The 24,828-nt window shown below is 53.8% G+C and overlaps 4 protein-coding genes across 11 annotated transcripts; 2 read left to right on the forward strand and 2 right to left on the reverse strand.

Moving 5' to 3' along the window:
* The first annotated feature begins 414 nt into the window (after window positions 1–414).
* On the forward strand, window positions 415–5,689 carry LOC131568139 (cytosolic purine 5'-nucleotidase-like). The gene is made up of 18 exons (XM_058820050.1): window positions 415–584; window positions 977–1,050; window positions 1,136–1,253; window positions 1,332–1,427; window positions 1,513–1,604; window positions 1,695–1,752; window positions 1,866–1,959; window positions 2,071–2,124; window positions 2,226–2,309; window positions 2,464–2,505; window positions 2,966–3,073; window positions 3,224–3,290; window positions 3,375–3,545; window positions 3,719–3,770; window positions 3,853–3,913; window positions 4,020–4,196; window positions 4,311–4,412; window positions 4,513–5,689. The coding sequence occupies exons 1-18, from the start codon at window positions 496–498 to the stop codon at window positions 4,558–4,560; spliced, it is 1,587 nt and encodes a 528-aa protein (XP_058676033.1). The 5' UTR covers window positions 415–495; the 3' UTR covers window positions 4,561–5,689.
* Window positions 5,576–13,796, reverse strand: LOC131568140 (cytoskeleton-associated protein 2-like). Of its 3 annotated transcripts, none has more exons than XM_058820054.1 (7): window positions 13,707–13,796; window positions 10,881–10,945; window positions 8,760–8,938; window positions 8,217–8,473; window positions 6,936–6,999; window positions 6,185–6,332; window positions 5,576–6,095 (listed from the first exon to the last, which is right to left on the reverse strand). In XM_058820054.1, exons 4-7 carry the CDS (start codon window positions 8,343–8,345, stop codon window positions 5,834–5,836), a joined length of 603 nt encoding a protein of 200 aa, XP_058676037.1. In that variant the 5' UTR covers window positions 8,346–8,473; window positions 8,760–8,938; window positions 10,881–10,945; window positions 13,707–13,796; the 3' UTR covers window positions 5,576–5,833. The 3 variants fall into 3 exon arrangements, with proteins under 3 accessions (XP_058676037.1, XP_058676035.1, XP_058676034.1); XM_058820052.1 differs by having other exon boundaries at window positions 8,217–8,476; XM_058820051.1 differs by having other exon boundaries at window positions 5,577–6,095; window positions 8,217–8,400.
* Window positions 13,797–13,934: 138 nt separating this feature from the next.
* Window positions 13,935–24,582, forward strand: LOC131568265 (cytoskeleton-associated protein 2-like). Of its 6 annotated transcripts, none has more exons than XM_058820252.1 (9): window positions 13,935–13,979; window positions 14,592–14,657; window positions 15,924–15,988; window positions 17,761–17,939; window positions 18,300–18,483; window positions 19,222–19,377; window positions 19,940–20,003; window positions 20,607–20,754; window positions 20,844–24,582. In XM_058820252.1, the coding sequence occupies exons 4-9, from the start codon at window positions 17,827–17,829 to the stop codon at window positions 21,085–21,087; spliced, it is 909 nt and encodes a 302-aa protein (XP_058676235.1). In that variant the 5' UTR covers window positions 13,935–13,979; window positions 14,592–14,657; window positions 15,924–15,988; window positions 17,761–17,826; the 3' UTR covers window positions 21,088–24,582. The 6 variants fall into 6 exon arrangements, with proteins under 6 accessions (XP_058676235.1, XP_058676238.1, XP_058676237.1 ...); XM_058820255.1 differs by having other exon boundaries at window positions 19,270–19,377; XM_058820254.1 differs by lacking the exon at window positions 14,592–14,657 and having other exon boundaries at window positions 13,938–13,979.
* On the reverse strand, window positions 21,673–23,280 carry IL1B (interleukin 1 beta). Its single transcript, XM_058820097.1, has 6 exons — window positions 23,240–23,280; window positions 23,106–23,154; window positions 22,835–23,024; window positions 22,561–22,731; window positions 22,306–22,451; window positions 21,673–22,146 (listed from the first exon to the last, which is right to left on the reverse strand). The coding sequence occupies exons 1-6, from the start codon at window positions 23,278–23,280 to the stop codon at window positions 21,934–21,936; spliced, it is 810 nt and encodes a 269-aa protein (XP_058676080.1). The 3' UTR covers window positions 21,673–21,933.
* Window positions 24,583–24,828: the final 246 nt, after the last annotated feature.

Consider the following 24,828-nt stretch of genomic DNA (forward strand, 5'->3'; position numbering starts at 1 on the left):
CCCGGGCTGGGGCAGCACACGGAAGGTTCGGGAGGTGCCGTGTGGGGCCGTGAGGCAGCCACGACCCGGGGGTCGCTGCGTCCCCCGGGTGTCCCCCGGCCGGGCGTGCCCCATCCTCCCGATCCCCCCGAGTGAGGCCGGGGCGGCTCCGCGGGGCGGCTCTGGGGCGGCGGCGAGGCCGGGCCCTGACCCCGGTTAATGATTCGCCGCTGGGCAAACAGGGCCCGGGGCTGCGGGCCCAGCCGGGGGGCGCGGGGACAGCGAGCCCCGGTGAGGGGGCGCGGGGAGCGCTCCCCGTGTGAGTGGCACAGACGGGAAGGGGTGTCCGTAGCCCGGGGGGAGCACGGGGCAACGGCTGCCCCGGCCGGGGGTCACGGCCCCGGGGTGCCTCGGCCCCGTGCCGGCCGTGCCGCCCGAGGCGGGGCCGGGAGGGCGTTTCCGCAGGGCCCCCTGTTAAAGCGACGGCGGCTCGAGGCGGCGGCGGAGCTGGTGGCGATGGGCAGCGAGGGTCAGCGGGGCCCGGCGGCGGCCCGGGGCCCCGGGCAGGGCGACCCCCGGGCCCTGCGGAGGGACTGCCAGCACCGGTGGGCTGGGGACCGCGGGGCCACTGCGAGCACCCGGGGGCAGCAGCAGCGGGGATGCGGGGCGAGGGCTGCGGGAGGACAGGTGGGGAGGGGAGCGGGACCCCGAGCAAGGGCCCCGGGCCTCAGGTACGGGACCCTTGCCGCAGCGGGAGGGGGCAGAGGCCCTGGTTGCCATGTCGACATGCTGGGGTGGGAGCAGCTCCAGCTCCACAGCCCGTTTTTCTGCTCCAATAACTTGCTGTGGGGGCCCTGGGCCGGGATGAGTGCACAACCGTCCCAGAGAGCACTGACCAGGCACTGGGATAGGGACACACGACCCCATCTCTTCCTCTGTGCCACCCCCAGCCCTAAACCTCTCCTCACCCCATAACTCTCCCCGTGGTCTCCCCCAGGATCTTTGTCAACCGGAGCCTGGCGCTGGAGAAGATCAAGTGCTTTGGCTTTGACATGGACTACACCTTGGCCAGTGCGTTTTGTGGGGATCCTAAGGCAGGGTGGGGCAGTGGTGGGATTCCCCCAGCCCCTGCCCACATCCCCCTTCCCCCTTGCAGTGTACAAGTCCCCTGACTATGAGGAGCTGGCCTTCGCTCTGCTGCTGGAGCACCTTGTTGCCATCGGGTACCCTCCTGAGATCCTGGCCTACAAATATGACCCCACCTTCCCCACCCGGTCAGTTTGTGGAGGGGGTCCCAGGGACGGGAGGGGAGGGCAAGGCAGCCCCCCAGCACTGACAGCTGTATGGTGCAGGGGGCTGGTGTTCGATGCCCTGTATGGGAACCTGCTGAAGGTGGATTCCCACGGGAACCTGCTGGTCTGTGCCCATGGCTTCCGTTTCCTCAAGGGGTGAGTCTGGGAATTCACCACCCCTGGGGCAGGAGGGCATTGGAGGTCCCCCAGGGTGGAGTGCAGCTCCATGCTCCCTCCCCAGAGCCGAAATCCTGCACTATTACCCCAACAAGTTCATCCAGCGGGATGACATGAAGCGCTTCCACATCCTCAACACCCTCTTCAACCTCACAGGTGAGTGAGAGCCCCCATTGTCCTGGCCCTCCCACCACCCTGGGGTGCTGTCCCGCCCTGCACCCCTTCTCACGGCCCCCTCCCTCACAGAGGCCCACCTCTATGCCTGTCTCGTGGACTTCTTCACCAACTGCTCCAGATATGTCAAGTAAGAGGGAGGTGGTGGGCGGGGGCTTGGTGTTGGATCAGACAGGTGTCGATCTTGGGGAGAGCTTCCCTTAGCAGGGCAGCCCTTTCACATTCCCTTCCTGCCTGTTGCAGCTGTGACACTGGCTACAAGCACGGGAACCTCTTCATGTCCTTCCGCAGCATGTTCCAGGATGTGCGCGAGGCCATGGACCACGTCCACCTCTCGGTGGGTGCAGGGGGCAGGGGGCTTGGGCTGGTGGGTGCTGGCAGTGCTGGGGTTTTCCCACCACTCACCCCCTGGGAGCTTTTGGCCAGCCCCACCCCATTCCTCCTGCAGGGCTGCCTCAAGGAGAAGACGCTGGAGAACCTGGAGAAATATGTGGTGAAGGATGTGAGTTGTACAGACCCTAGGGACCCCTCTTCACTCTGCCCCCCTCAGTCAATTCCTCGTGCCACCCCCACGCTCCCCCTCACTGACTTGCCCCTCACTAGCCCCGTGTGCCGCTGCTGCTGAGTCGCATGAAGGAGGTGGGGAAGGTCTTCCTGGCCACCAACAGTGACTACACCTACACTGACGTGAGTAGGGGTGTCCCTGTCCCCCACCTGCGTGGATAACTGCCCTGCACGGTCCCCCCTGCCCTGCATGGGGGAGGCAGAGGGGCTGTGCTGAAGCACTGGCAGGGTCTGCCTTGCCTGGGGGCAGCAGTGATGATGCCAGATGTCCTTGCAGGCCATCATGTCCTACCTGTTTGACTTCAGCAATGAGGACAAGGTGAGTCTGTCCCCATTGTGGGCTGCCTGGGTATTGTAGCAGCAGGCCCCTGAACAGGGTAATAATTAGCATTGATTATATGATTCCAGAAGGCTGATCAATCTCTCTCTTATACTATACTGTATTATACTGTGAGAAAACCCATCACCCTTCAGACAGTCCAGACAGTCCGATACGGCTTTTTCCAGATTGAATCCAAACAACATCACCACAGGCCAGTTAAGAAATCACCCCTTGTTAAACAAATCTCCACAGCACATTCCACATGTTCACAACAGCAGGTGCAGCAAGTGAAGATAAGAGCTGTTGATCATTTTTTTCTCTGATCTTCTTACAGCCTCCCCCAGCACAGTGCCTGGGAAAGCTGTGCCTGCTGCTCTCTGTGGAGAGAGCCCCAGCCACAGGTGGGGGGGCACAGGGTGCCATCAGCACCCTCCTGTGACCCCCTCCCCGTCCACAGGCTGATGTCCCACGGCGGCCCTGGAGGTCTTACTTCGACCTGATTGTGGTGGACACGCGCAAGCCCCTTTTCTTTGCTGAGGGCACTGTCCTGCGCCAAGTGGACACGGTGGGCACCTCTCCCCTGCTGCAGGAGGGGTGGGCACTGATTGGGCCCTGAGGGGCTCCTGTGGGCACAGCAAGGTGGGTTCACGGCCAGTTGGCCACCAAGCAGGCAGAGGTGACAGTGTCCCCATCCTGGGGTGCTCTTGTCCTGTAGGACACGGGGAAGCTGCGCATTGGGACGTACACGGGCCCCCTGCAGCACTGTGCTGTGTACTCTGGTGGTAAGCACCCAGCTGGGCTCTCTAGGCTCTGCGGGCAGTAAGGGGGACGTGCCCACCCCCCACCCTGACCCCTGGCTGTCACAGGCTCCTCAGATGTGGTGTGTGACCTCCTGGGTGTGAAGGGCAAGGACATCCTCTACATGGGGGACCACATCTTTGGGGACATCCTGAAATCCAAGAAGCGGCAGGGCTGGCGTACCTTCCTGGTGGTGCCCGAGCTGGCCCGAGAGCTGCAGGTCTGGACAGAGAAGAGTGGTGAGCAGTGCTGGGCTGGGGACACTGACTTTACCATGCAAGGGGAGGTGCCTGGAGCCTCCTACACCCCTGGATGGCCAAACTGCCTCAGTGGGCCATGCCCGGACGTTCTGTTAGTCGTGCTGGGCAGTGGGTGATGCCCCTGCACTGAGCTGGCCCTGTTGCCCTTGCAGAGCTGTTTGAGGAGCTGCGGAGCCTGGATCTCTTCCTGGCCGAGCTGTACCAGTGAGTTGGTTGGGGTGGGAGACAGGTAAGGGTGGGAGCACACCCTCCAGGTGAGCCCTTAGCTGGGTCTGTTCCGTTGCAGGCACTTGGACAGTGGCAGCAGTGAGCGCCCAGACATCAGCTCCATCAAGCGCCGGATCCAGGTGACAGCCAGGGCACACAGCTTAGTTCACCCCCCTGCCACAAATTCCTCTGTGGAGGGCCCCCCAGGAGCTGCTGTCTGCCCTGACCGTCCTGCTGCACCCACAGAAAGTCACACATGAGATGGACATGTGCTATGGGAAGATGGGCAGCCTGTTCCGCTGTGGCTCGCGTCAGACGCTCTTTGCCAACCAGCTGATGCGCTACGCAGACCTCTACGCTGCCTCCTTCATCAACTTCCTCTATTACCCCTTCAGCTACCTCTTCCGGGCTCCCCCTGTCCTGGTAGGCAGCCCTCAGGCCCTGCTGGTCACCCACTGTGCCTCAGTTTCCCTCGCTGCCTGAGCGGGCATGGGGCTGGTGCCAGCCTCTCTCTGTGAGCCTTGTCCCCCCCCGCAGATGGCTCATGAGTCAACAGTGGAGCACTCTCACCGGGACTCGGGGGATGCTGGCACTGCCCTTCCTCCCTGGCTGGCCCAGCATGGTGACCCTCACCAGCAGGTGGGTGGCAGGAGCACAGGGGCAGAAGGACACGGGCATCCTGCCACGCTGACGCCCTTGGGGTCCTGTGCCCACTGAGCCCCTTTCTGCACTGCCTCAGGTCCCCCAGGACTCCAGTGGGGAGGAGGAAGATGATGGAGAAGCCTGAGCACACCCCAACTGCCATGCTGCCCACGGGAGGACATTCAGTGGCCATGGACCACTTGCGCTCATGGCCAGCTGCCACCACTGGTGGCCACACAGGATGGCTGGTGGCCCTGACTCCTGGTCCCTGTCACATCTGTCCCCTGTCCCTGGGCAGTTGGGACCTTCTCCTGACTCTGCCCAGAGCCAGGAGAGGCTCCCCCCCCCCCCCCAAGTCTGCTAGCTTCTGCCCGTTTAATTCATATCTGCCTGGTGCCCCTTGAACTCATTCCTCTCCCACCAGCTCATTGCCAGCATGGGGGCATCCAGCACCAGGGTGAACGGGCAGCCCCACTGCAGCAGTTGGGCTCCCAGCACCAAAAGCCCCCTGCCCCTTTAGCCTCTGGGCCTGGCCATGAGCACCGCAGTGCTGGGTGGATGGGGTGGGGCTCTGCAGGTGACACCTGCTCCAGGGGAGCCCTGTGCACCTGCTGTTCCTCTTTTCTTCTTTCTACCCTTTTCTATTTATAAAACGCCCTCAAAACTCCTGGCACTGCAGAGACATAAAGTTGGTTTTAAAAGAAAACTGTTTTGTCCCTGCACCTGAGAGCTGGGGACAAAGGGCAGTCTGCCAGTCCTTGTCCAGCAGCTGGGGCAAGCACAAGCCCCTAGGGAGAAGGTGGCAGCCCCGAGCTATCCCCCGCTCTGCAGAGGGGCCAGGCCAGCAGCACTGCACAGAGCGGAGCCACCCCGTGCCATAACTGCTCTGAGGCTTCTGCCAGCATCCCTGGCTCAATGGCGATGCTGAGCCAAGGCTGGGGTTGGGAGAGAGCAGGAGAAGAGTGTGATGGGGCCAGGAGCACGGCCTGCTGGCACTGGGGGGGTGAGAGCAGGGCTCCCCCACCTTCCACAGCTGCACGGTGGTCACTGTTCACAGCACCTGCCTATCCCCTGCCAGTCTCTTGCCTGGTACTTTGTGCTGCTGCCTGCTCCAAGTGTAGGCACACACATCTCCTCTGCAAAGTTTAATAAATAATCATTTTTTATTTAAAAGCATGTTTAAAAAAAATTTTAAAACATTTCTAAATGTGTTAAAAAAATAATTTTTAAAATATTTTAATATTATAAATATTAATAAATATTTTAATAAATATTTTAAATATTTTAAAATTTTAGTATTTTAAATATGTTTTTAAATAATGTTTTAAATTTTGTTTTAAAAATGTGTTAAAATAATAAAACAAAATTTAAAACATTATTTAAAAACATGTTAAAAACAAAATTTAAAAACTTGATTGTTATTTCGATGCAAACCCTCGGGGGCTCTTGGGCGGATATGAACTCAAGCCCTCCAGCTCTGTCACTTCAGGCAAAGCCTTGTTCCTCCGGAAGAGGAAGCGAGTCTCCTCCTCAGCAGCCAGGATCTCACTGAGGGCTGACACCACAGGGTCATGGTCCTTTAGCATCTCTGGATAGCAACTCCGAGCCCTCTCAATCCTCAGGGAACGCCGCACAGGAGTTAGAAATTTAAATTCTCCGTGTTCAGGCAATTCCCTTCCTCTGTGGAGAGAAGAGCCTCAGGTAAACCCTGCAGAGGACCACGGGCATGCAAGGGTGTGTGCTGCCTGGAGCAGGAGGCTCAGCCTTACCTGGTTGCTGATGTAACCAGCAGCTTGACTGAGGCAGGGAGGGAGGTCATGTGCCTCCCCACCAGGCCTGGAGTTGTTTCTAGAGGATGCCTCTCAGCGGGACAAGGTGTGGTAGGCACCCGAGGAGTGGCTTCTTCTTCCTTTGCTCCTGGCAGAAAAAGAAAAGTGTTGTTGTTATATTTCTAGAGTCCCATACCTTCCTTTGGTGTTTTCTTATGGCTGTAGATCTTCACAGCACAGACTCCTTCTTCTGCATGTTGCTCCTTCTTAGTCAGGGCACCCACACGGCTCTCCCTGACTGGCCAACCCACCCCCTTTTATCCCAGCTACCCTCACTAGCCACAGCTGCAGCCCAATGAAGGACATTGCAGCTGCAGCCCATCAAGATCAACTGGGACCTACCAGGGCAAGGCCTATAGACAGATATTGAAGTACAATACAGATATTTTACTGGGACTCAAAGGCCACCTCTGCTACAGAAAAAGGCAGCACAGTTGCAGCACTGGCTAGGGGCTACACCTCGGCACTCTGGACAGGGGCAAGGTGCCTGCCTGCAGAGGCTTGCAGGGCCAGGACCCTCCCAAGCTCAGGCAGAAGAACAGTGTCCCATTTTTCAGATCAGGATTCCAGAGTTTCACCACACTCCTTAAGAGGGACACGAGGTGCTGGGACAGACTGTAAACCGTGTTGCCTCCAGGCTTGCAACACCAGGGAGCGCCCATGCTCATCAACCCCACAATGCTCAGGTTACCTGCCAGTTTCTGGCCTGCATCCTTCAAAATACTTTGAGCAGCTTCTCCGAGATCTTCAGCGGGCTACAGGAAAAGCAGAACATGGGTCAGGGAAGGTCTGGCATGGGAATGGAGACCAGAGTTAGAGATGAATGGGAGGAAAGGCTTTTGCTGCTCAGCCTGTGCTGGGGATAGGAAGAGGCTGCAGTATTCCCCTTTGCCCAGTGGGATCCATCAGCACCCAGCTGGCCAGGTGCCCACCCTGCATGGGCACATCCTGCAGCACAGAATGGGACTGGCAGCTCTAAAAGACTTTTTCACCAGTGACTAATGCTTCTAAACTCATTCCAAAACCCAGCCCCTGGATCTTGTGGAACCCTTCCAGAGCAGAGGCAGGGAACATTCACCTCAGCCCCAGTGCTAGCTGCTTCTCTGTACAGCTGCAACACATCAAAGGGGCCACTCCGGGCCAGCAGCTTTGCTTGGCAGATCCAGAATTTGGCAAATGTTTCTGCCTGGGGCACAAGGGACAGCACTGTTGAGATCTCCTCTGCATGGACACCCTGCAAGGAGAAGGGTAATGGTCTGAAGAAAGGTGTCCGTGGCATGGATGAGTGTGTGCACCAGGAGGAAGCAGACCGTACCTGACCACAGCTCACAGCACACTCCAGGAGGAGGCCCTCAAAAGTCTGGCTTTGCAAATCTCCTATCTCTCCCTTGGATAATTTGGTCTAGTATTCCAGAGGGGTGTCAAAGGAGAGAATGCAGTGCTGGCATAATTGGGGCCAGTAAACCATGGAGCAGGGCTAGTGGTCTGTGTTGGTCTGGTCTCTGCCGTCTCCCAGTCAGCTCACTATTGTATTCATATTGCTGTTATTATATTTCTAGAGTCCCATACCTTATGAGCAGCTCTTCCCAGCAGTGTTGTCCCTGCTTCTTCCCCAGGGCTCCTCCAAGGCTCTCCCTGAGCAGAAAGCCCAGCCCCTTTTATCCCAGTTATCTTCATTTCCTACAGCTGCAGCACAATTAAGTACATCACAGCTGGAGCTCATTTAGAACAACTAGGATTGGGGCACAGCCACTTACACAATGCATATATTTTACAAGGACTCCTACTACAGCTCACTGCCTGCCTTTGGCCTACCCATAACTTTATGAGCACTTGTATTTTCCTATGTTTCCCCTCTTGCCACTGAACACTCGTTACCAACCCCTCTTAGCTACAGGAGGAAATGGCCTCGTCCCCGGGCACGCTTCAGGAGAGGAGAAGCTCATTCAAGCAGCTCCTTCCCTATTCTCACCTCCTCAATGAGCTGCAGGCACTCAGTTAATATGCTGTTTGCCTGGGCTCGGAAGTGCTGCTCTTGTTCCTCGGTTGGCTTGCCCTTTCTGCAGGATGGTATCACCGCCTGCTTCTGAAGCAACCTCATCGGCGGCCGCTTGTATATCCTGCCTTTGGCTGCCAACCACTCCTCCAGCTGTTCCCTGTCCAAGGACAGAGAAATCACAGTTACCACAGCAGACGGTGTCCTCGGAGTCTTCCTTTAGCCAACTTCAGCTGCTTAAAAAGAATCAGTATATCCATCTCAGAAACACAACTGAGCTCTGGGACTGGGAGAGGAAGTCACACTCAAGCCAAAGCCTTGAGGCTGGAGCAGGAGAGTGGCCACACACTCTCCTTGCACTTACTGAAGTGGTGGGAGAGAAACCCAGGGTGCCACCCAACATTATCCCCAACCTCTTCTTTTTCAGGCCATCAACCCCCCCACAAGCTTTTGCTCATAAAAGACTTTGGACTCCATTTCCAGCAGGATGGTGCTGGCTCACTCAGAGCTGCCCCTTACCTGCGCTCATCTGTAGTTTCTGGAGTCCGTGGATAAGGCCGAGCGTGCATGCCACATGCCTTTGGCAGCTCTGGTTTAAGCTGCAAAGGCTGGTTACTTGTATTTTGTGACATGCTTCTTTATTTTTGCAAGGCTTTCCTGTATTTATTCAGAGCTGGGTCTTCTTTAGTCTGATGGTTCTATAAAAGAGACACACAAAACTCAGGATGAAAACCTTCCAAACATTCCTCCTTCCCCCAACCAAGTTCCCAAGGCATCACAGTAAGACAAAACCTTGGACTCTCAATTCAGTTGCCTGAGACCCTCAGATCACCAACTCTCAGTCCATCACCACCCTTCAGATAATCAATTCTCAGTTCATCAAGAGGAGAGGAGTCCTTCTTGTGCCATAGGCTTCCCCTGGAAACCCAGTTGAAACTTTGTGTGTTACCATGTCACTCGTGGCACTGCCCGGAGAACATCTGCCATCCTGACATCTTCTGTCCACGTCCATGCTCTCACCACTGCACACGGACCAGAGCTGCTTCCAGGGTTTTCCTTTTAAGGGTGCTTTGTCCAGTTCCAAAAAGAGCACAGTCTCTCCCCTTTGGGACACCTGCCCCCCCACAAATTTCACCCTCTGGGGCCGAGGGGTCTCAACACTGAACTCTCTTGGCTCTGAGCCATTGCCTCCCCCTGGATGCAGTCTCTGTGTCACAGGAAACATGATTCTGTCCATGGCTATACAAGAAAAGTCCAGCCAAAGGCCACTCCATCATCTCCTGCCACCTAGAATTCTTCTCAACTTCTCTTGGACATCTTTCACTTGCACAAACTTGCATCACACTTGCCCATTTCCTGCTATTCATCCCTATCTCTCTTCTCATTTAGGAGGAGGATCAGCATTTGTAAGGTTTCAGTCATCCAAGAAAAGGGTTAAAAATCTCAAGCTCTGCCTGTCCAGAACTCCCACGCGGCCCTGCCGAGCGCACCCTCCCCTTCTCCTTCTCAGCCGACCTGCTATCAAATTCCAGGGTGGCACAGGCACGGGCTCTCCCTGTCTCTCTCTCCTGGGTGGGGATGGCTGCCCGATGACTCTCCAACGACTCTCCACCCTTCCATCCTGCAAGGGCCTCTTCACCTCCCCTCTCTGTCCGAGGCCCTACCTCACCCGGCCGCACGGCTTCCCCACCTGCGCCCGGCCCGCAGCTGCGCAGGGCAGCTCTGAACCTTTCCCTGACCGGAACCAAAGACAGCTTTCCTGGGAGTCCTCTGCTTCTGACCTCCGTGTTCTCACAGGCCTTTCCATGTCCTCAGTGGCCACTGGGAGAGTTATGCCTCTCTCTGTTCAGAGGATATGTGATTGCCACATGACAAAGCAGCTGTCAACAGAACGATAACACAACAGCCACCGGGACACAGGCAAAGGAGCAGTCTCCCAAACTGAAACTCCTAACTCCTAAGCTAAACTCCTTTGAAAAACACCTAGTTTGATTAATTGTCAGCTATTTAGCAATCTGTGATATGTCCCCCATTTGGAGTCAGGATCTCGTGACCCTGACTTGGGGATGTGGCTTTCAAAGTTTTCTGAATTGCAGCCAGGATGAAAAATTGTTATGACTAAAGTACGTTCTCTTGTGACCCTATTAATCAAACACCTAGTTTGATTAATTGTCAGCTATTTAGCAATCTGTGATATGTCCCCCATTTGGAGTCAGGATCTCATGACCCTGACTTGGGGATGTGGCTTTCAAAGTTTTCTGAATTGCAGCCAGGATAAAAAATTGTTATGACTAAAGTACGTTCTCTTGTGACCCTATTAAGCAGTGATCCTGAGTGAGACCTTCTGAGCTCTCTTGGACTGCTGGGGGCTGTGACCAGCATCTCCTGCTGAGTGAGCCAGCAAACTCTCACATTTGCTGTACTTGGAGGAACATTTGTGTTCTGGTTTCAGATTGATTGGTTTTAGATTTTAGCTTGCTTTTTCTCTATGTGCTTTAACCATCCAGTAAGTAAAGTGAAGCTTGACAATGAATTTTGTTGTGCTTTCACTTTAATATTAAACCTGCTTTGGCCTTTGCCAGTCATTCTTTAAGCAACCACTCACTTAAAGCATGAAAGATTCAAAAGCTTCCTACTTACATGCTTGAGTTTAGAGACCGTCCTGAGGGTGAAGTCGGTTGATTCGTCCAGTGCTTTAAAAGGGTCTGTAAAAGTCCAACAAGTTACCAGGTTATTTAACAAATTATCAGGCTATTTATCAGCCATAAAAAAAAGCAGAGGAATTAAGTATCTAACCCACTGCTGGTTGTCTGAGACACAGGAGCTTAGGAGCAGCTTTTAGAAATCAAAAACCCGTCAAGGAATACTGAGAGAGCAGGAGAAGAGCGTGATGGGGCCAGGAGCACGGCCTGCTGGCACTGGGGGGGGTGAGAGCAGGGCTCCCCCACCTTCCACAGCTGCACGGTGGTCACTGTTCACAGCACCTGCCTATCCCCTGCCAGTCTCTCGCCTGGTACTTTGTGCTGCTGCCTGCTCCAAGTGTAGGCATACAGTTCTCCTCTGCAAAGTTTAATAAATATGCATTTGTTATTTAAAAATATATTTAAAACAAAATTTAGATATTTGATACTGTCATGGTTTAAGCCTGGCACAATGCCAGCGCCCCATGAGGATACCTCTCTCTGGTATCTGCTGTGAGATGTGATGTGACCTGGAATAAGAACCACAGGCTCTTGCTTAAAAGAAAGAAAAAAAAAGTTTATTAACTAGACTGCACGTGGAAGAAAAAACACACAAGGAAAATGAAAATCTTACAACAGCATTCTCCTCCCGCCACCAAATTCCCAATACCATACATCTTCCAAAATCACCAACTCTTAGTCTGGCACCACCCTCCAGAACACGCAATTCTCAGTTCATCCAAAAGGGAGGAGTCCTTCTTGTAGACATGGTATCTTCTTCCTTTCCATGTTCAGTGGTCTCACCACCGAACTTGGAACCAAGCTGTCTCGAGGGTTGTCTTTTAAGGATGCATTGTCCCACTCCAAAAGGCACAGTCTCTCCTTTCGAGACATCTGTCCCCCCCATATTTTTAGCACCCCCTGGGGCCGAGGGGTATCCACACTGCACTCCTCCTGGTTCGGAGGCCCGGGTCCCCCTTGAATAGAGCCTCTGCAGCGCACGGAAAAAGTCCATAGCTATACAAAAAGCGTCCAGCACATGCCACTCCATCACCCTTTCCACCCCCTGGGGCTCTTCTTTCTCTCTCTTGCTCAGACCTTCCTCTCCTTTACTCAGTTCCTTCTTCACCCTCTAAATTCATATCTTCTCCAGGGGAAGGGTAATGCTCTGCTAAGTTTTCATTATCCACAAAGGGGTTAAAAGCACTTATACTCGGCTGGACACCTTGCGGGAGTTTCCCCCCCCAGTCCTTCTCTGCAGCCGTGCGGCCCTGCTGCAGGCACGTTTATGGAATTTCAAGGTAACAAGCACGGGCTGCCTTCTCTCTCTCCGTCTCCCGAGGCGGGGGCCGGGCAGAACACCTCTGGTGCTCCTCCATTCCTTCCATTCCTCCACCCTTGGGCCCCTCCGGGTCAGGGCACCTCCCCCAGGCCACGCGGCTCTCCTCTCCCCCAGCCAGCAGCAGAAGCTGGGCAGAGCAGAGCTCTGACCTCTTTCACCGCAGGAGCCCAAGACAGCTCCCAGGGGCGCACCTCTGGTTTTTAACCCCTGTGTTTTCGCAGAGGCAGATCTAATTTTCAGTGGTCGTACCAAGTACCAATCTTAAAATCTGAGCATCCATGTGGAACAGCATGGTGCAGTATAGCAGTTATGAACAAAAATTCTGCCAATTTTTCTGTGAGAAAAAGGTTATCACTGTTGCTGCCGAAGTTCTGCTTGTTGTTATGGTAATTACGGGTCGTTGTTGTTAATAGTTGTTTTTGTATCAGTAAAAGCCCTGGCTGGGGCGAGTTAATGGCCCTTCTCTGAGACAGTGAAGGGTACCTCCCGAACAGTGAAGGAGAAGAGACTTTGGAGGGGAGGGATGTGCAAAATAACTCTAAGGACCAGCATGCTGTGTGGGACCCCTGCTCCAAACGTACTGAGAAAACCCCAAAAACAACGAGCCACCTAAGAGTTGAGAGATTGGAGTGATGTCTGGAGGTGAGGAGCAGAGTGCTGAGCCTGCAGAGTTGCGGAACACCTCCGGAGTCCCTCTCGCCCTGACCACGGGAGTCGTCCCCGGCGCCGAGAGCGGACGGGAAGGAGCAGAAATAAGCAACGATGGAGGATCACGACGCCTTTACAAGCTCTCACTGGGACTAGACCCTCAGCTTTGTCCTTAACAGACAAAACTGTGTGTATCCCTCTTGTCTGAGTCGCCCTGGGAGAGACGACGGGAAGCTGCAGATCCGTCCGAGCTGCCCAATCCCGAGCTGATCACTTTTTAATATAAGCATTAAAAAAAGAAAAGAAGTCTACTTGTCCTGTTTATTTCAGCATGGCTAGATGTGGCATAGCATCCCACACCGTGCCGTAGTGCTGTCAAAAATAGCTTAGAAACAGTTGTAAATAGTTGATAGATTGTTAAGCATGTACTGTTTGTTTGGTTATTATGTTGTACAAGGGCAGTTGTAAGAAATATGGTACTCACCGTGCCCTAACACACCTCAGTAAAGTGCACCATGAGCCAGCCTGGACAGAACTGTAATGGCCAATCAAGTGCCTTAAACCTTCCTGCAAATGAAAGTCCAAACAGAAACCAATCCAAACGGACAGAAAACAGGATAAAAAGGAACATCTGACCCAGTGAATCCGTGCCGCTCCACCTGGAACATCGGGGACATGGCTGCTCAAACAAATCCAGCGCCGGCGCTACAGCATCCCCCACGGGAACGTTCCTGCTCGGCCCACAGGCCATCATGCTTTAGGCCTTATTTTAAATGATAATAAATGCTGAAATACCTTTAGTCCCGGGCGCGTGTCCCGTTTCTAACAGCACGGCGTGACCCGGCTCTGGACGGCACGACACGGCCGCTCACGGCTCGGCATCTATCACCGCGGGCAACGCCCCGCCCCGACCCCGCCCAGCCAATCACAGAGCCACGGCCGGCGCTTGGCTCTCCTCATTGGTCGCTTTGAAGAAGGCGGTGGCTAATAACGGCAGCGCGAAGGTTGTCGGGAGTGCCGGCGGCCGTTCGGCGGCGGCGCCCGGGATGGAGCGGGCGGGAGCGGCGGGTGAGTGAGCCTCGGGTGAGGGACTCTCGGAGCGGGAGCCTCGGAGCGGGGTCTGAGGGGTCCCGGTGCTGGGGGTGCGGGTGGCCCAGGGGCCGTGGGGGCGGAGAACGGAGCTAGCCGGACCTGCGGTGCGGCGGAGCTGCGGACCCCGTGGGGCGGGTACCTTGTGGGGAGGCCCGAGTTCTGTGGGAGCGCAGAAGGGGCACAGATGGGCCGGTGGGAAGCTGCTGAGGGCGGGCGGTGTGAGTAACGATGTGTGAATCCGCGGCAGGTGCCCACGAAACGGGCCCAGGGACGCGGTCTGGGAGGAGTGGGAGTGTGCTGGAGGGTCGTGCTGCTCTTGGGCTCAGTGGAAGCCTTTCCTTCTGCAAACTGAGCCCTGCCCAGCTGAGGGGTTGAGTGGCATCACACTGTGAAGGTCAGGAAGCTTAAGTGGCAACGAGCCTCTGGGCAATATCATGTGCAAGGGAGTTCCTGGGAACAGCATTGCCAGGCTCCCCAGGCAGGGAGGTGTGCAATGTAGTGTTTGAGAGTAACAGAAATCCAATGTCATGAGTTCTTAAATACTGAGACTGTCCTGTGTGCAATGCATTTCCTGCCATCTCTTTGCAGCAAACTGAGGAGCCAGCTGCAGAACTGCCAAGTAGCCAAGGAAAGGCTGAAATGCACAAGTGCCAAGTAAGTTAGGAGGATGTTGGGCTTGGATGAGATAATATGTAAAGGTCTGAGGTATAGCTGGCTCTCCCCACTGACCAGTGTCTACCTTCTCTGGCCTGTGTACAAAGAACCAGCTCCTGTCTGGGCTCTACCCTGGCACCAGTCTGTCGTTACTGGCAGCAGAAGCAAAGGAATGGTTTGAGTGCTGGCGTTTCCCAGTGGCTGATGGTGTCTCTTCTGCATATTTTATGTAACTCTGAAACTTTCTTATCTCAGCTCCTGGCTCTGGCAGTCTGGGAACCTCCAAACCCACTACCTGCCAGACCACTGCCTGCAGGAATGTCTTGGTTTGGAAAGACAGGTGCCTGCTAAGGAAGGCAGGAGCCTCTCCTGAAATGGAGAATGTAAACCCTCCCCATCCCTCCGAATTGCTATAAAGTTTAAGTTAAGGGGCTCTCAGGCAAAAATGTGGGAGCAGAAAATAACAGTTCTTTAATACGAAAAAAAAAAAAAGGATAAAATAAACAGTGCAGTACACTAGAACAACACTGACAGAGTCAGAACCCAACCTGACACCCTGTGGATCAGGGTGTTGGCAGCAGTCCCATTGGAATTGTGGCTCAGCCCTCCTGCAGGGTCAGGGGTGGTTCTGTTGGAGCAAGGGGATCTGCAGAAAAGGATGTATTCTTCCTCTGAAGATCCAGGGGAAGAAGAGAAGGCAGCTGTTCCTCTGGGGAATCCCAGGGACTAAGCCGTGCTGGTGATTCAAAAACTTCTGAATTATATGTGGATAGCAATGCTTGGCTCCTCCCTCTGGGCTCAGATCTCCCAATGGGATGTTATAGTTCTTACAGTCATGCAGTGGCATTCAATAGTATGTTAGCAGCAGATGTCCCCTCCCAGGGAGATATGATTGTGGTCATTCAAAGAGAGAGATAAAGCAAACTGCCCACTTGACAAAGATAATCTGCCATACAGATGGTAATCGAAAATATCTTGCATGGCAATCTTCAACAAGGAATCATTTTGGTTAATTTTGTTGTCCATAGAAGTTTTGTGACAACCTTGGATGTTAGTGGCTTGCTTTTCTGATGCCACACAAAAGAAAATTAATAGTATGTCGTAGTACTCCGTGACAGGTTTTTGATTTCTAAAAGCTGCTCCTAAGCTCCTGTGTCTCAGACAACCAGCAGTGGGTTAGATACTTAATTCCTCTGCTTTTTTTTATGGCTGATAAATAGCCTGATAATTTGTTAAATAACCTGGTAACTTGTTGGACTTTTACAGACCCTTTTAAAGCACTGGACGAATCAACCGACTTCACCCTCAGGACGGTCTCTAAACTCAAGCATGTAAGTAGGAAGCTTTTGAATCTTTCATGCTTTAAGTGAGTGGTTGCTTAAAGAATGACTGGCAAAGGCCAAAGCAGGTTTAATATTAAAGTGAAAGCACAACAAAATTCATTGTCAAGCTTCACTTTACTTACTGGATGGTTAAAGCACATAGAGAAAAAGCAAGCTAAAATCTAAAACCAATCAATCTGAAACCAGAACACAAATGTTCCTCCAAGTACAGCAAATGTGAGAGTTTGCTGGCTCACTCAGCAGGAGATGCTGGTCACAGCCCCCAGCAGTCCAAGAGAGCTCAGAAGGTCACACTCAGGATCACTGCTTAATAGGGTCACAAGAGAACGTACTTTAGTCATAACAATTTTTCATCCTGGCTGCAATTCAGAAAACTTTGAAAGCCACATCCCCAAGTCAGGGTCACGAGATCCTGACTCCAAATGGGGGACATATCACAGATTGCTAAATAGCTGACAATTAATCAAACTAGGTGTTTTTCAAAGGAGTTTAGCTTAGTTAGGAGTTTCAGTTTGGGAGACTGCTCCTTTGCCTGTGTCCCGGTGGCTGTTGTGTTATCGTTCTGTTGACAGCTGCTTTGCCATGTGGCAATCACATATCCTCTGAACAGAGAGAGGCATAACTCTCCCAGTGGCCACTGAGGACATGGAAAGGCCTGTGAGAACACGGAGGTCAGAAGCAGAGGACTCCCAGGAAAGCTGTCTTTGGTTCCGGTCAGGGAAAGGTTCAGAGCTGCCCTGCGCAGCTGCGGGCCGGGCGCAGGTGGGGAAGCCGTGCGGCCGGGTGAGGTAGGGCCTCGGACAGAGAGGGGAGGTGAAGAGGCCCTTGCAGGATGGAAGGGTGGAGAGTCGTTGGAGAGTCATCGGGCAGCCATCCCCACCCAGGAGAGAGAGACAGGGAGAGCCCGTGCCTGTGCCTGTGCCACCCTGGAATTTGATAGCAGGTCGGCTGAGAAGGAGAAGGGGAGGGTGCGCTCGGCAGGGCCGCGTGGGAGTTCTGGACAGGCAGAGCTTGAGATTTTTAACCCTTTTCTTGGATGACTGAAACCTTACAAATGCTGATCCTCCTCCTAAATGAGAAGAGAGATAGGGATGAATAGCAGGAAATGGGCAAGTGTGATGCAAGTTTGTGCAAGTGAAAGATGTCCAAGAGAAGTTGAGAAGAATTCTAGGTGGCAGGAGATGATGGAGTGGCCTTTGGCTGGACTTTTCTTGTATAGCCATGGACAGAATCATGTTTCCTGTGACACAGAGACTGCATCCAGGGGGAGGCAATGGCTCAGAGCCAAGAGAGTTCAGTGTTGAGACCCCTCGGCCCCAGAGGGTGAAATTTGTGGGGGGGCAGGTGTCCCAAAGGGGAGAGACTGTGCTCTTTTTGGAACTGGACAAAGCACCCTTAAAAGGAAAACCCTGGAAGCAGCTCTGGTCCGTGTGCAGTGGTGAGAGCATGGACGTGGACAGAAGATGTCAGGATGGCAGATGTTCTCCGGGCAGTGCCACGAGTGACATGGTAACACACAAAGTTTCAACTGGGTTTCCAGGGGAAGCCTATGGCACAAGAAGGACTCCTCTCCTCTTGATGAACTGAGAATTGATTATCTGAAGGGTGGTGATGGACTGAGAGTTGGTGATCTGAGGGTCTCAGGCAACTGAATTGAGAGTCCAAGGTTTTGTCTTACTGTGATGCCTTGGGAACTTGGTTGGGGGAAGGAGGAATGTTTGGAAGGTTTTCATCCTGAGTTTTGTGTGTCTCTTTTATAGAACCATCAGACTAAAGAAGACCCAGCTCTGAATAAATACAGGAAAGCCTTGCAAAAATAAAGAAGCATGTCACAAAATACAAGTAACCAGCCTTTGCAGCTTAAACCAGAGCTGCCAAAGGCATGTGGCATGCATGCTTGGCCTGTTCCAAGGACTCCAGCGACTACAGATGAGCGCAGGTAAGGGGCAGCTCTGAGTGAGCCAGCACCATCCTGCTGGAAATGGAGTCCAAAGTCTTTTATGAGCAAAAGCTTGTGGGGGGGTTGATGGCCTGAAAAAGAAGAGGTTGGGGATAATGTTGGGTGGCACCCTGGGTTTCTCTCCCACCACTTCAGTAAGTGCAAGGAGAGTTGTGTGGCCACTCTCCTGCTCCAGCCTCAAGGCTTTGGCTTGAGTGTGACTTCCTCTCCCAGTCCTAGAACTCAGTTGTGTTTCTGAGATAAATATACTGATTCTTTTTAAGCAGCTGAAGTTGGCTAAAGGAAGACTCCGAGGACACCGTCTGCTGTGGTAACTGTGATTTCTCTGTCCTTGGACAGGGAACAGCTGGAGGAGTGGTTGGCAGCCAAAGGCAGGATATACAAGCGGCCGCCGATGAGGTTGCTTCAGAAGCAGGCGGTGATACCATCCTGCAGAAAGGGCAAGCCAACCGAGGAACAAGAGCAGCACTTCCGAGCCCAGGCAAACAGCATATTAACTGAGTGCCTGCAGCTCATTGAGGAGGTGAGAATAGGGAAGGAGCTGCTTGAATGAGCTTCTCCTCTCCTGAAGCGTGCCCGGGGACGAGGCCATTTCCTCCTGTAGCTAAGAGGGGTTGGTAACGAGTGTTCAGTGGCAAGAGGGGAAACATAGGAAAATACAAGTGCTCATAAAGTTATGGGTAGGCCAAAGGCAGGCAGTGAGCTGTAGTAGGAGTCCTTGTAAAATATATGCATTGTGTAAGTGGCTGTGCCCCAATCCTAGTTGTTCTAAATGAGCTCCAGCTGTGATGTACTTAATTGGGCTGCAGCTGTAGGAAATGAAGATAACTGGGATAAAAGGGGCTGGGCTTTCTGCTCAGGGAGAGCCTTGGAGGAGCCCTGGGGAAGAAGCAGGGACAACACTGCTGGGAAGAACTGCTCATAAGGTATGGGACTCTAGAAATATAATAACAGCAATATGAATACAATAGTGAGCTGACTGGGAGAAGGCAGAGACCAGACCAACACAGACCACTAGCCCTGCTCCATGGTTTACTGCCCCCAATTATGCCAGCACTGCATTCTCTCCTTTGACACCCCTCTGGAATACTAGACCAAATTATCCAAGGGAGAGATAGGAGATTTGCAAAGCCAGACTTTTGAGGGCCTCCTCCTGGAGTGTGCTGTGAGCTGTGGTCAGGCACGGTCTGCTTCCTCCTGGTGCACACACTCATCCATGCCACGGACACCTTTCTTCGGACCATTACCCTTCTCCTTGCAGGGTGTCCATGCGGAGGAGATCTCAACAGTGCTGTCCCTTGTGCCCCAGGCAGAGAAATTTGCCAAATTCTGGATCTGCCAAGCAAAGCTGCTGGCCCGGAGTGGCCCCTTTGATGTGTTGCAACTGTACAGAGAAGCAGTCAGCGCTGGGGCTGAGGTGAGTGTTCCCTGCCTCTGCTCTGGAAGGGTTCCACAAGATCCAGGGGCTGGGTTTTGAAATTAGTTTAGCAGCATTAGTCACTGGTGAAAAAGTCTTTTAGAGCTGCCAGTCCCATTCTGTGCTGCAGGATGTGCCCATGCAGGGTGGGCACCTGGCCAGCTGGGTGCTGATGGATCCCACTGGGCAAAGGGGAATACTGCAGCCTCTTCCTATCCCCAGCACAGGCTGAGCAGCAAAAGCCTTTCCTCCCATTCATCTCTAACTCTGGTCTCTGTGGGGGCCTGATTAAATATATGTATTGTAAACATATGTATGGCAGTGATCTCTGTATTGTATTGTCCTGATCCTAGTTATTGTAAATGGGTTGTAGTTGTGATGTTCTTGATTGGGCAGCAGCTGTAGCCCGTGGAGGTAGCTAGGATAAAAGGGGTTGTGACATTCAGAGAGGGCTGGAGAGGAGCTCCGGCAGAGAAGTTACAACGACACTGCTGAGAAGATTACAACAGGTCTCCATTCCCATGCCAGACCTGCCCTGACCCATGTTCTGCTTTTCCTGCAGCCAGTTGAAGATCTCCGAGAAACTGCTCTCAATGTTTTGAAGGATGCAGGCCAGAAACTGGCAGGTAACCTGAGCATTGTGGGGTTGATGAGCATGGGCGCTCCCTGGTGTTGCAAGCCTGGAGGCAACACGGTTTACAGTCTGTCCCAGCACCTCGTGTCTCTCTTAAGGAGTGTGGTGAAACTCTGGAATCCTGATCTGAAAAATGGGACACTGTTCTTCTGCCTGAGCTTGGGAGGGTCCTGGCCCTGCAAGCCTCTGCAGGCAGGCACCTTGCCCCTGTCCAGAGTGCCGAGGTGTAGCCCCTAGCCAGTGCTGCAACTGTGCTGCCTTTTTCTGTAGCAGAGGTGGCCTTTGAGTCCCAGTAAAATATCTGTATTGTACTTCAATATCTGTCTATAGGCCTTGCCCTGGTAGGTCCCAGTTGATCTTGATGGGCTGCAGCTGCAATGTCCTTCATTGGGCTGCAGCTGTGGCTAGTGAGGGTAGCTGGGATAAAAGGGGGTGGGTTGGCCAGTCAGGGAGAGCCGTGTGGGTGCCCTGACTAAGAAGGAGCAACATGCAGAAGAAGGAGTCTGTGCTGTGAAGATCTACAGCCATAAGAAAACACCAAAGGAAGGTATGGGACTCTAGAAATATAACAACAACACTTTTCTTTTTCTGCCAGGAGCAAAGGTAGAAGAAGTCACTCCTCGGGTGCCTACCACACCTTGTCCCGCTGAGAGGCATCCTCTAGAAACAACTCCAGGCCTGGTGGGGAGGCACATGACCTCCCTCCCTGCCTCAGTCAAGCTGCTGGTTACATCAGCAACCAGGTAAGGCTGAGCCTCCTGCTCCAGGCAGCACACACCCTTGCATGCCCGTGGTCCTCTGCAGGGTTTACCTGAGGCTCTTCTCTCCACAGAGGAAGGGAATTGCCTGAACACGGAGAATTTAAATTTCTAACTCCTGTGCGGCGCTCCCTGCGGACTGAGAGGGCTCGGAGTCGCTACCCAGAGATGCTAAAGGACCATGACCCTGTGGTGTCAGCCCTCAGTGAGATCCTGGCTGCTGAGGAGGAGACTCGCTTCCTCTTCCGGAGGAACAAGGCTTTGCCTGAAGTGACAGAGCTGGAGGGCTTGAGTTCATATCCGCCCAAAAGCCCCTGAGGCTTCCCCGCAGGAGCGGGCTGCCTTGTACACATTCCCCTGACTGCTCTTGCTGCCCCTCAGATGTAGGGGGGAGATTTTGGCACAGAATAGGTATCTATCTGTGGTCATTTTACCAGAAATGAGATTTCTGGGATGCTGTGATCACTACCACCAAACCACCAATGTGGTCAACCACCAATGTTTGACCACATGATAAGACATGGTGTGATGTGACATTGTATTATATAGCGCTCCACATGGTACTGTGTGATATCATGCCACGCCTTGTAATGCCATGCTACTCGTTGTCCTGCTGCACTGTGGCCCACCATGCCATTTGCTGGCCATAGCTGGGGCAGAGGTGACAGTTTCAGGCAGCTGCCAGGGTTCCACTATGAGATGCCCACCTCTGTCACCTCCCAGCTGTGGTGCGGGCATGGAGACAGAGTAGTGGAGGGTCCTGCATGGGTCACGGTGGTCCCTGGGCTGTGGGGTGGCCCCCCATGCCCTGGATTTTCACCCAAAAAGCAGCCAAAGCAGACGGATTTTCCCATCCGTGACTCCATCCCCCATGAGTAATGAGCTGAGCCATGCTGTCCTAGAAATCTTTTTATTTCCACCTCCATCCACATACAAGTTAAAAGCAAAAATAAATAAGGGGTACAACAAGTAAGTACCAAAGCAATGGGAAAACACAATAAATAAATACATATATATAATCTGGGATGGCTCGAGCCCATGGGGCCCGGAGCTGCTATTTCACATGAAATAGATGAGGAGGGAGGTTGTGTCCCAGGGGTTGTACTTAGTACATACAGCCTGAAAACCGGTGACTGCCGGTTGGGTTGGGTTGGTGCAGGGTCTTCAGTGCCTGCTCAGCTCGTAGGTAGCGATGTTCACCTGGTCTGGGGTGTTGGTGATGCCCACGGGCTGGCGGGGCTGCAGGGATGTGCAGATGAACCAGCCAGGGAAGGCGGCTGACTCGAAGCGTGTGGTCCCCTCAGCTGGGCTGTCTAGGCGGTAGAAGATGAAGCGGGTCAGCTCCACGCTCTCAATATCCCTCCTGATGTCAGCTTCCTACAGCCAGAGGGGTGAAATGGTGGTCAAGGTTGTCCATAGGTTGACTTTATGAGTTAAAAATTAAAAGTTCTCTCCAAAATTTGCCCTGAACCAAGACAAAGGTGGAATGGAGCCCCCAGCCCCACAGAGGACAGACTGCTGGGACCCCTTGCTCACCTCCAGCTGCAGCACGGGCTTGGTGCCACTCATCACACATGACATGTAGAGCTGGTAGCCCTTGATGCCCAAGGCCACCGGCACCCTCCCAGAGCCTGGAGCGCCCTGCGATGACCGGGGACGGTACAGAGCAATGTTGAGCTTCACTGCAGAGAGAAGGGACAGGTAAAGGGGTGCTCCTGGGCTTGTGGAGTGGCTCCTGGGTGGTCCAGGGTTTGGGGACAGGGACATTGGGATGGGACCATGTGCTCTCACCTTTCTGTCCAGCAGAGGGTCCCTGTAGGTGCAGGGCCACCAGCTGGGTGGGTGACTCCAGTACGAAGCACTTGTGGTCAATGTCCAGGATGTCAAAGGACTGGGAGCGAGTGTAGCGGAAAACGGGTGCCCTGGTATAACTGCCCTTGATGCACTGGAAGGAGACAGGCTCTGTGGGGAGAGAGACAGTCAGGAGGATGCTGCTCTCAGGTCCAAGAATGTCCCCCAACAATACCCTCTGGCTGGGGTGCCAGCCCTGACATCACCCTCATACCGAAAATATCATCCAAGAAGCTGCCAAGGTCACTGTCTGCAAAGTCCTTGCGTGCCGGCTGCTTCAAGAGCTTGGTCACAGCCACCACCAGGACAGCAGCCTGGCGAAAGGTCCTGGAAAGGGGTCCTTTTGTCACTGTCACCTGGATGCCCACCCCAGGCGATGTCCCCTCCAAGTCCAGCCGGGTCTTCTGCGGAAGAAAGGGGATGTAGGGTGAGAGCCTGGCTTCCATACAACATGGACCCCACCACTCCCACCACCACAGCCTTACCTTCTGCAGGCACAGACAGCTGGGGCCATACAACGTCTCCTCATTCAGGCTGAAAGGCAAAGGGACGTAGTGAAGTCAGGGTCAGGAATGCAGCCTCACATCCCCAAAGTCCTCTCTGGCATGTCTGTTCTTACCTGCTGCTCTCCAGCATGTCCAAGTCAGGGACGAATGCCATTGCCGCTACTGACTGAAGAGTCCTGGGCTGCGACTTCACAGCACCTGCAAACTTCTGAGGCGCTTGCCTGCTCCTGCCTGTCCTGCCTGCAGTGCTGCTTGGCTGCTCTCTGAGCCCAGCGTCAGCGCAGCTGCTTTTCAAGAGCCTGTAGAAGGAAGCACCGTCAGAGTGGGATTTCCAGGTTTCGCAATGCCTGGTTTTGCCCAATTGCTCTGTTGAGACTGGAGGGCTGAGGGGGGCTGGTTGCCCCCAAGCAGTGCAGTGGGGAGGCAGAGCATGGAGCAGAGCAGGGGATACTCCAGGACCAGATATGGGTCAGAGCTGGGGATTATCCAGAGCTGGGTTGTGGGGCACAGCAGAAGGATGCTCCAGGGCTGGTGTGTGGGGCAGAGAGCGGAGGGGTGTTTGGCGTTGATGTGTGGGCCCTGTGACCATGTGCCGATCTGCCATTTGGTTGACACAGCAGGGAATTGGAGTCAGAGCCAGCTCCGACCCCAGTCCCAGCGCCAGCCCCAGCCCAGCTGGGACAACACTGTCAGGGCCGGGGACTGTGGGTGTCCCGGACGTGGCCGGTGATGCAAGCGCTGCCTCTCCACCATTTCCCCACTGCTTCCTCCCGTACTGCCCAGACCCCCGGTGCCACGGTCAGCTGTGCCTCCTATGTCACCCCTCTTGTCCGCACTGCCCCAACACCAGTGGGTGCAGGACCCTGCTGAAATAAATAGGGAAGGAGATCTTTCTCCTTTTTAATGCCTTTATTAAAAATCAGCTTGGGTGGGGAGAACCGACAGTTTGCGCTCACACCGCTGCAGCTCCCAGGAGCGGCACGGAGGAGGAAAAAGAGTGCAGCTGTGTCTGCTGGTCTGAAGGCAGAGCTGAGGCTTCAGAACACCAGAGGAGTCCCAATCTTTGGGTTTGACATTCGAGGTCCTCTTTCTAGCCAACATCTTTTAGGTTAGGGTGAGGGGTAAAAAGGGTCTTAGCGGATACTGGATTCTGTTCCTCACGTCTAGGCATCACTTTGATCTCTTAATTCCACCGTGTCTTGGGTTTTTTAGGGGTTTTTCCTGCTAGATTTGGTGAGGGGTTTCCTCATTTGCATGCCAACCCCGATGTCCCCTCCTCTTGGTAGTCCCGGGTGCCAAAGGGGCATTACTAACCATCAGGAACAGGTAATTAAAGGAAAACTATTAACAACAGAGGATTACAACATGAAATTATTAACAACAAATAGTTAGAACTCCAATGTGGCAGCAGTTGGCTTGTGAACTCTGTAACCTTTAATAAATGGACAACTTTTCTACTCATAACACTGCTGTCCGCTCAGTTTCTTGTGACCTGGGGACATGGCCTTCAGAGACATGGCCTTTAGGGGCCTTCCTCATCCTCACATCCATCTGGTGTGCTGGAGATTGCGCCATGCTGGGAGGGCCGGGGATGTGCGTGGCCAGGCTTGCGTGGACTCGGGCTGTTGGGGTGTTTTCCTGGCACCCGTTTCACTTCCTGAAAGTGCCATCCAGCCCTGCACACTCCCGTGCCCGAGACTGC

This window comes from Ammospiza caudacuta, chromosome 26, assembly GCF_027887145.1.
Source record: "Ammospiza caudacuta isolate bAmmCau1 chromosome 26, bAmmCau1.pri, whole genome shotgun sequence".
Taxonomy (NCBI): Eukaryota; Metazoa; Chordata; class Aves; order Passeriformes; family Passerellidae; genus Ammospiza; species Ammospiza caudacuta.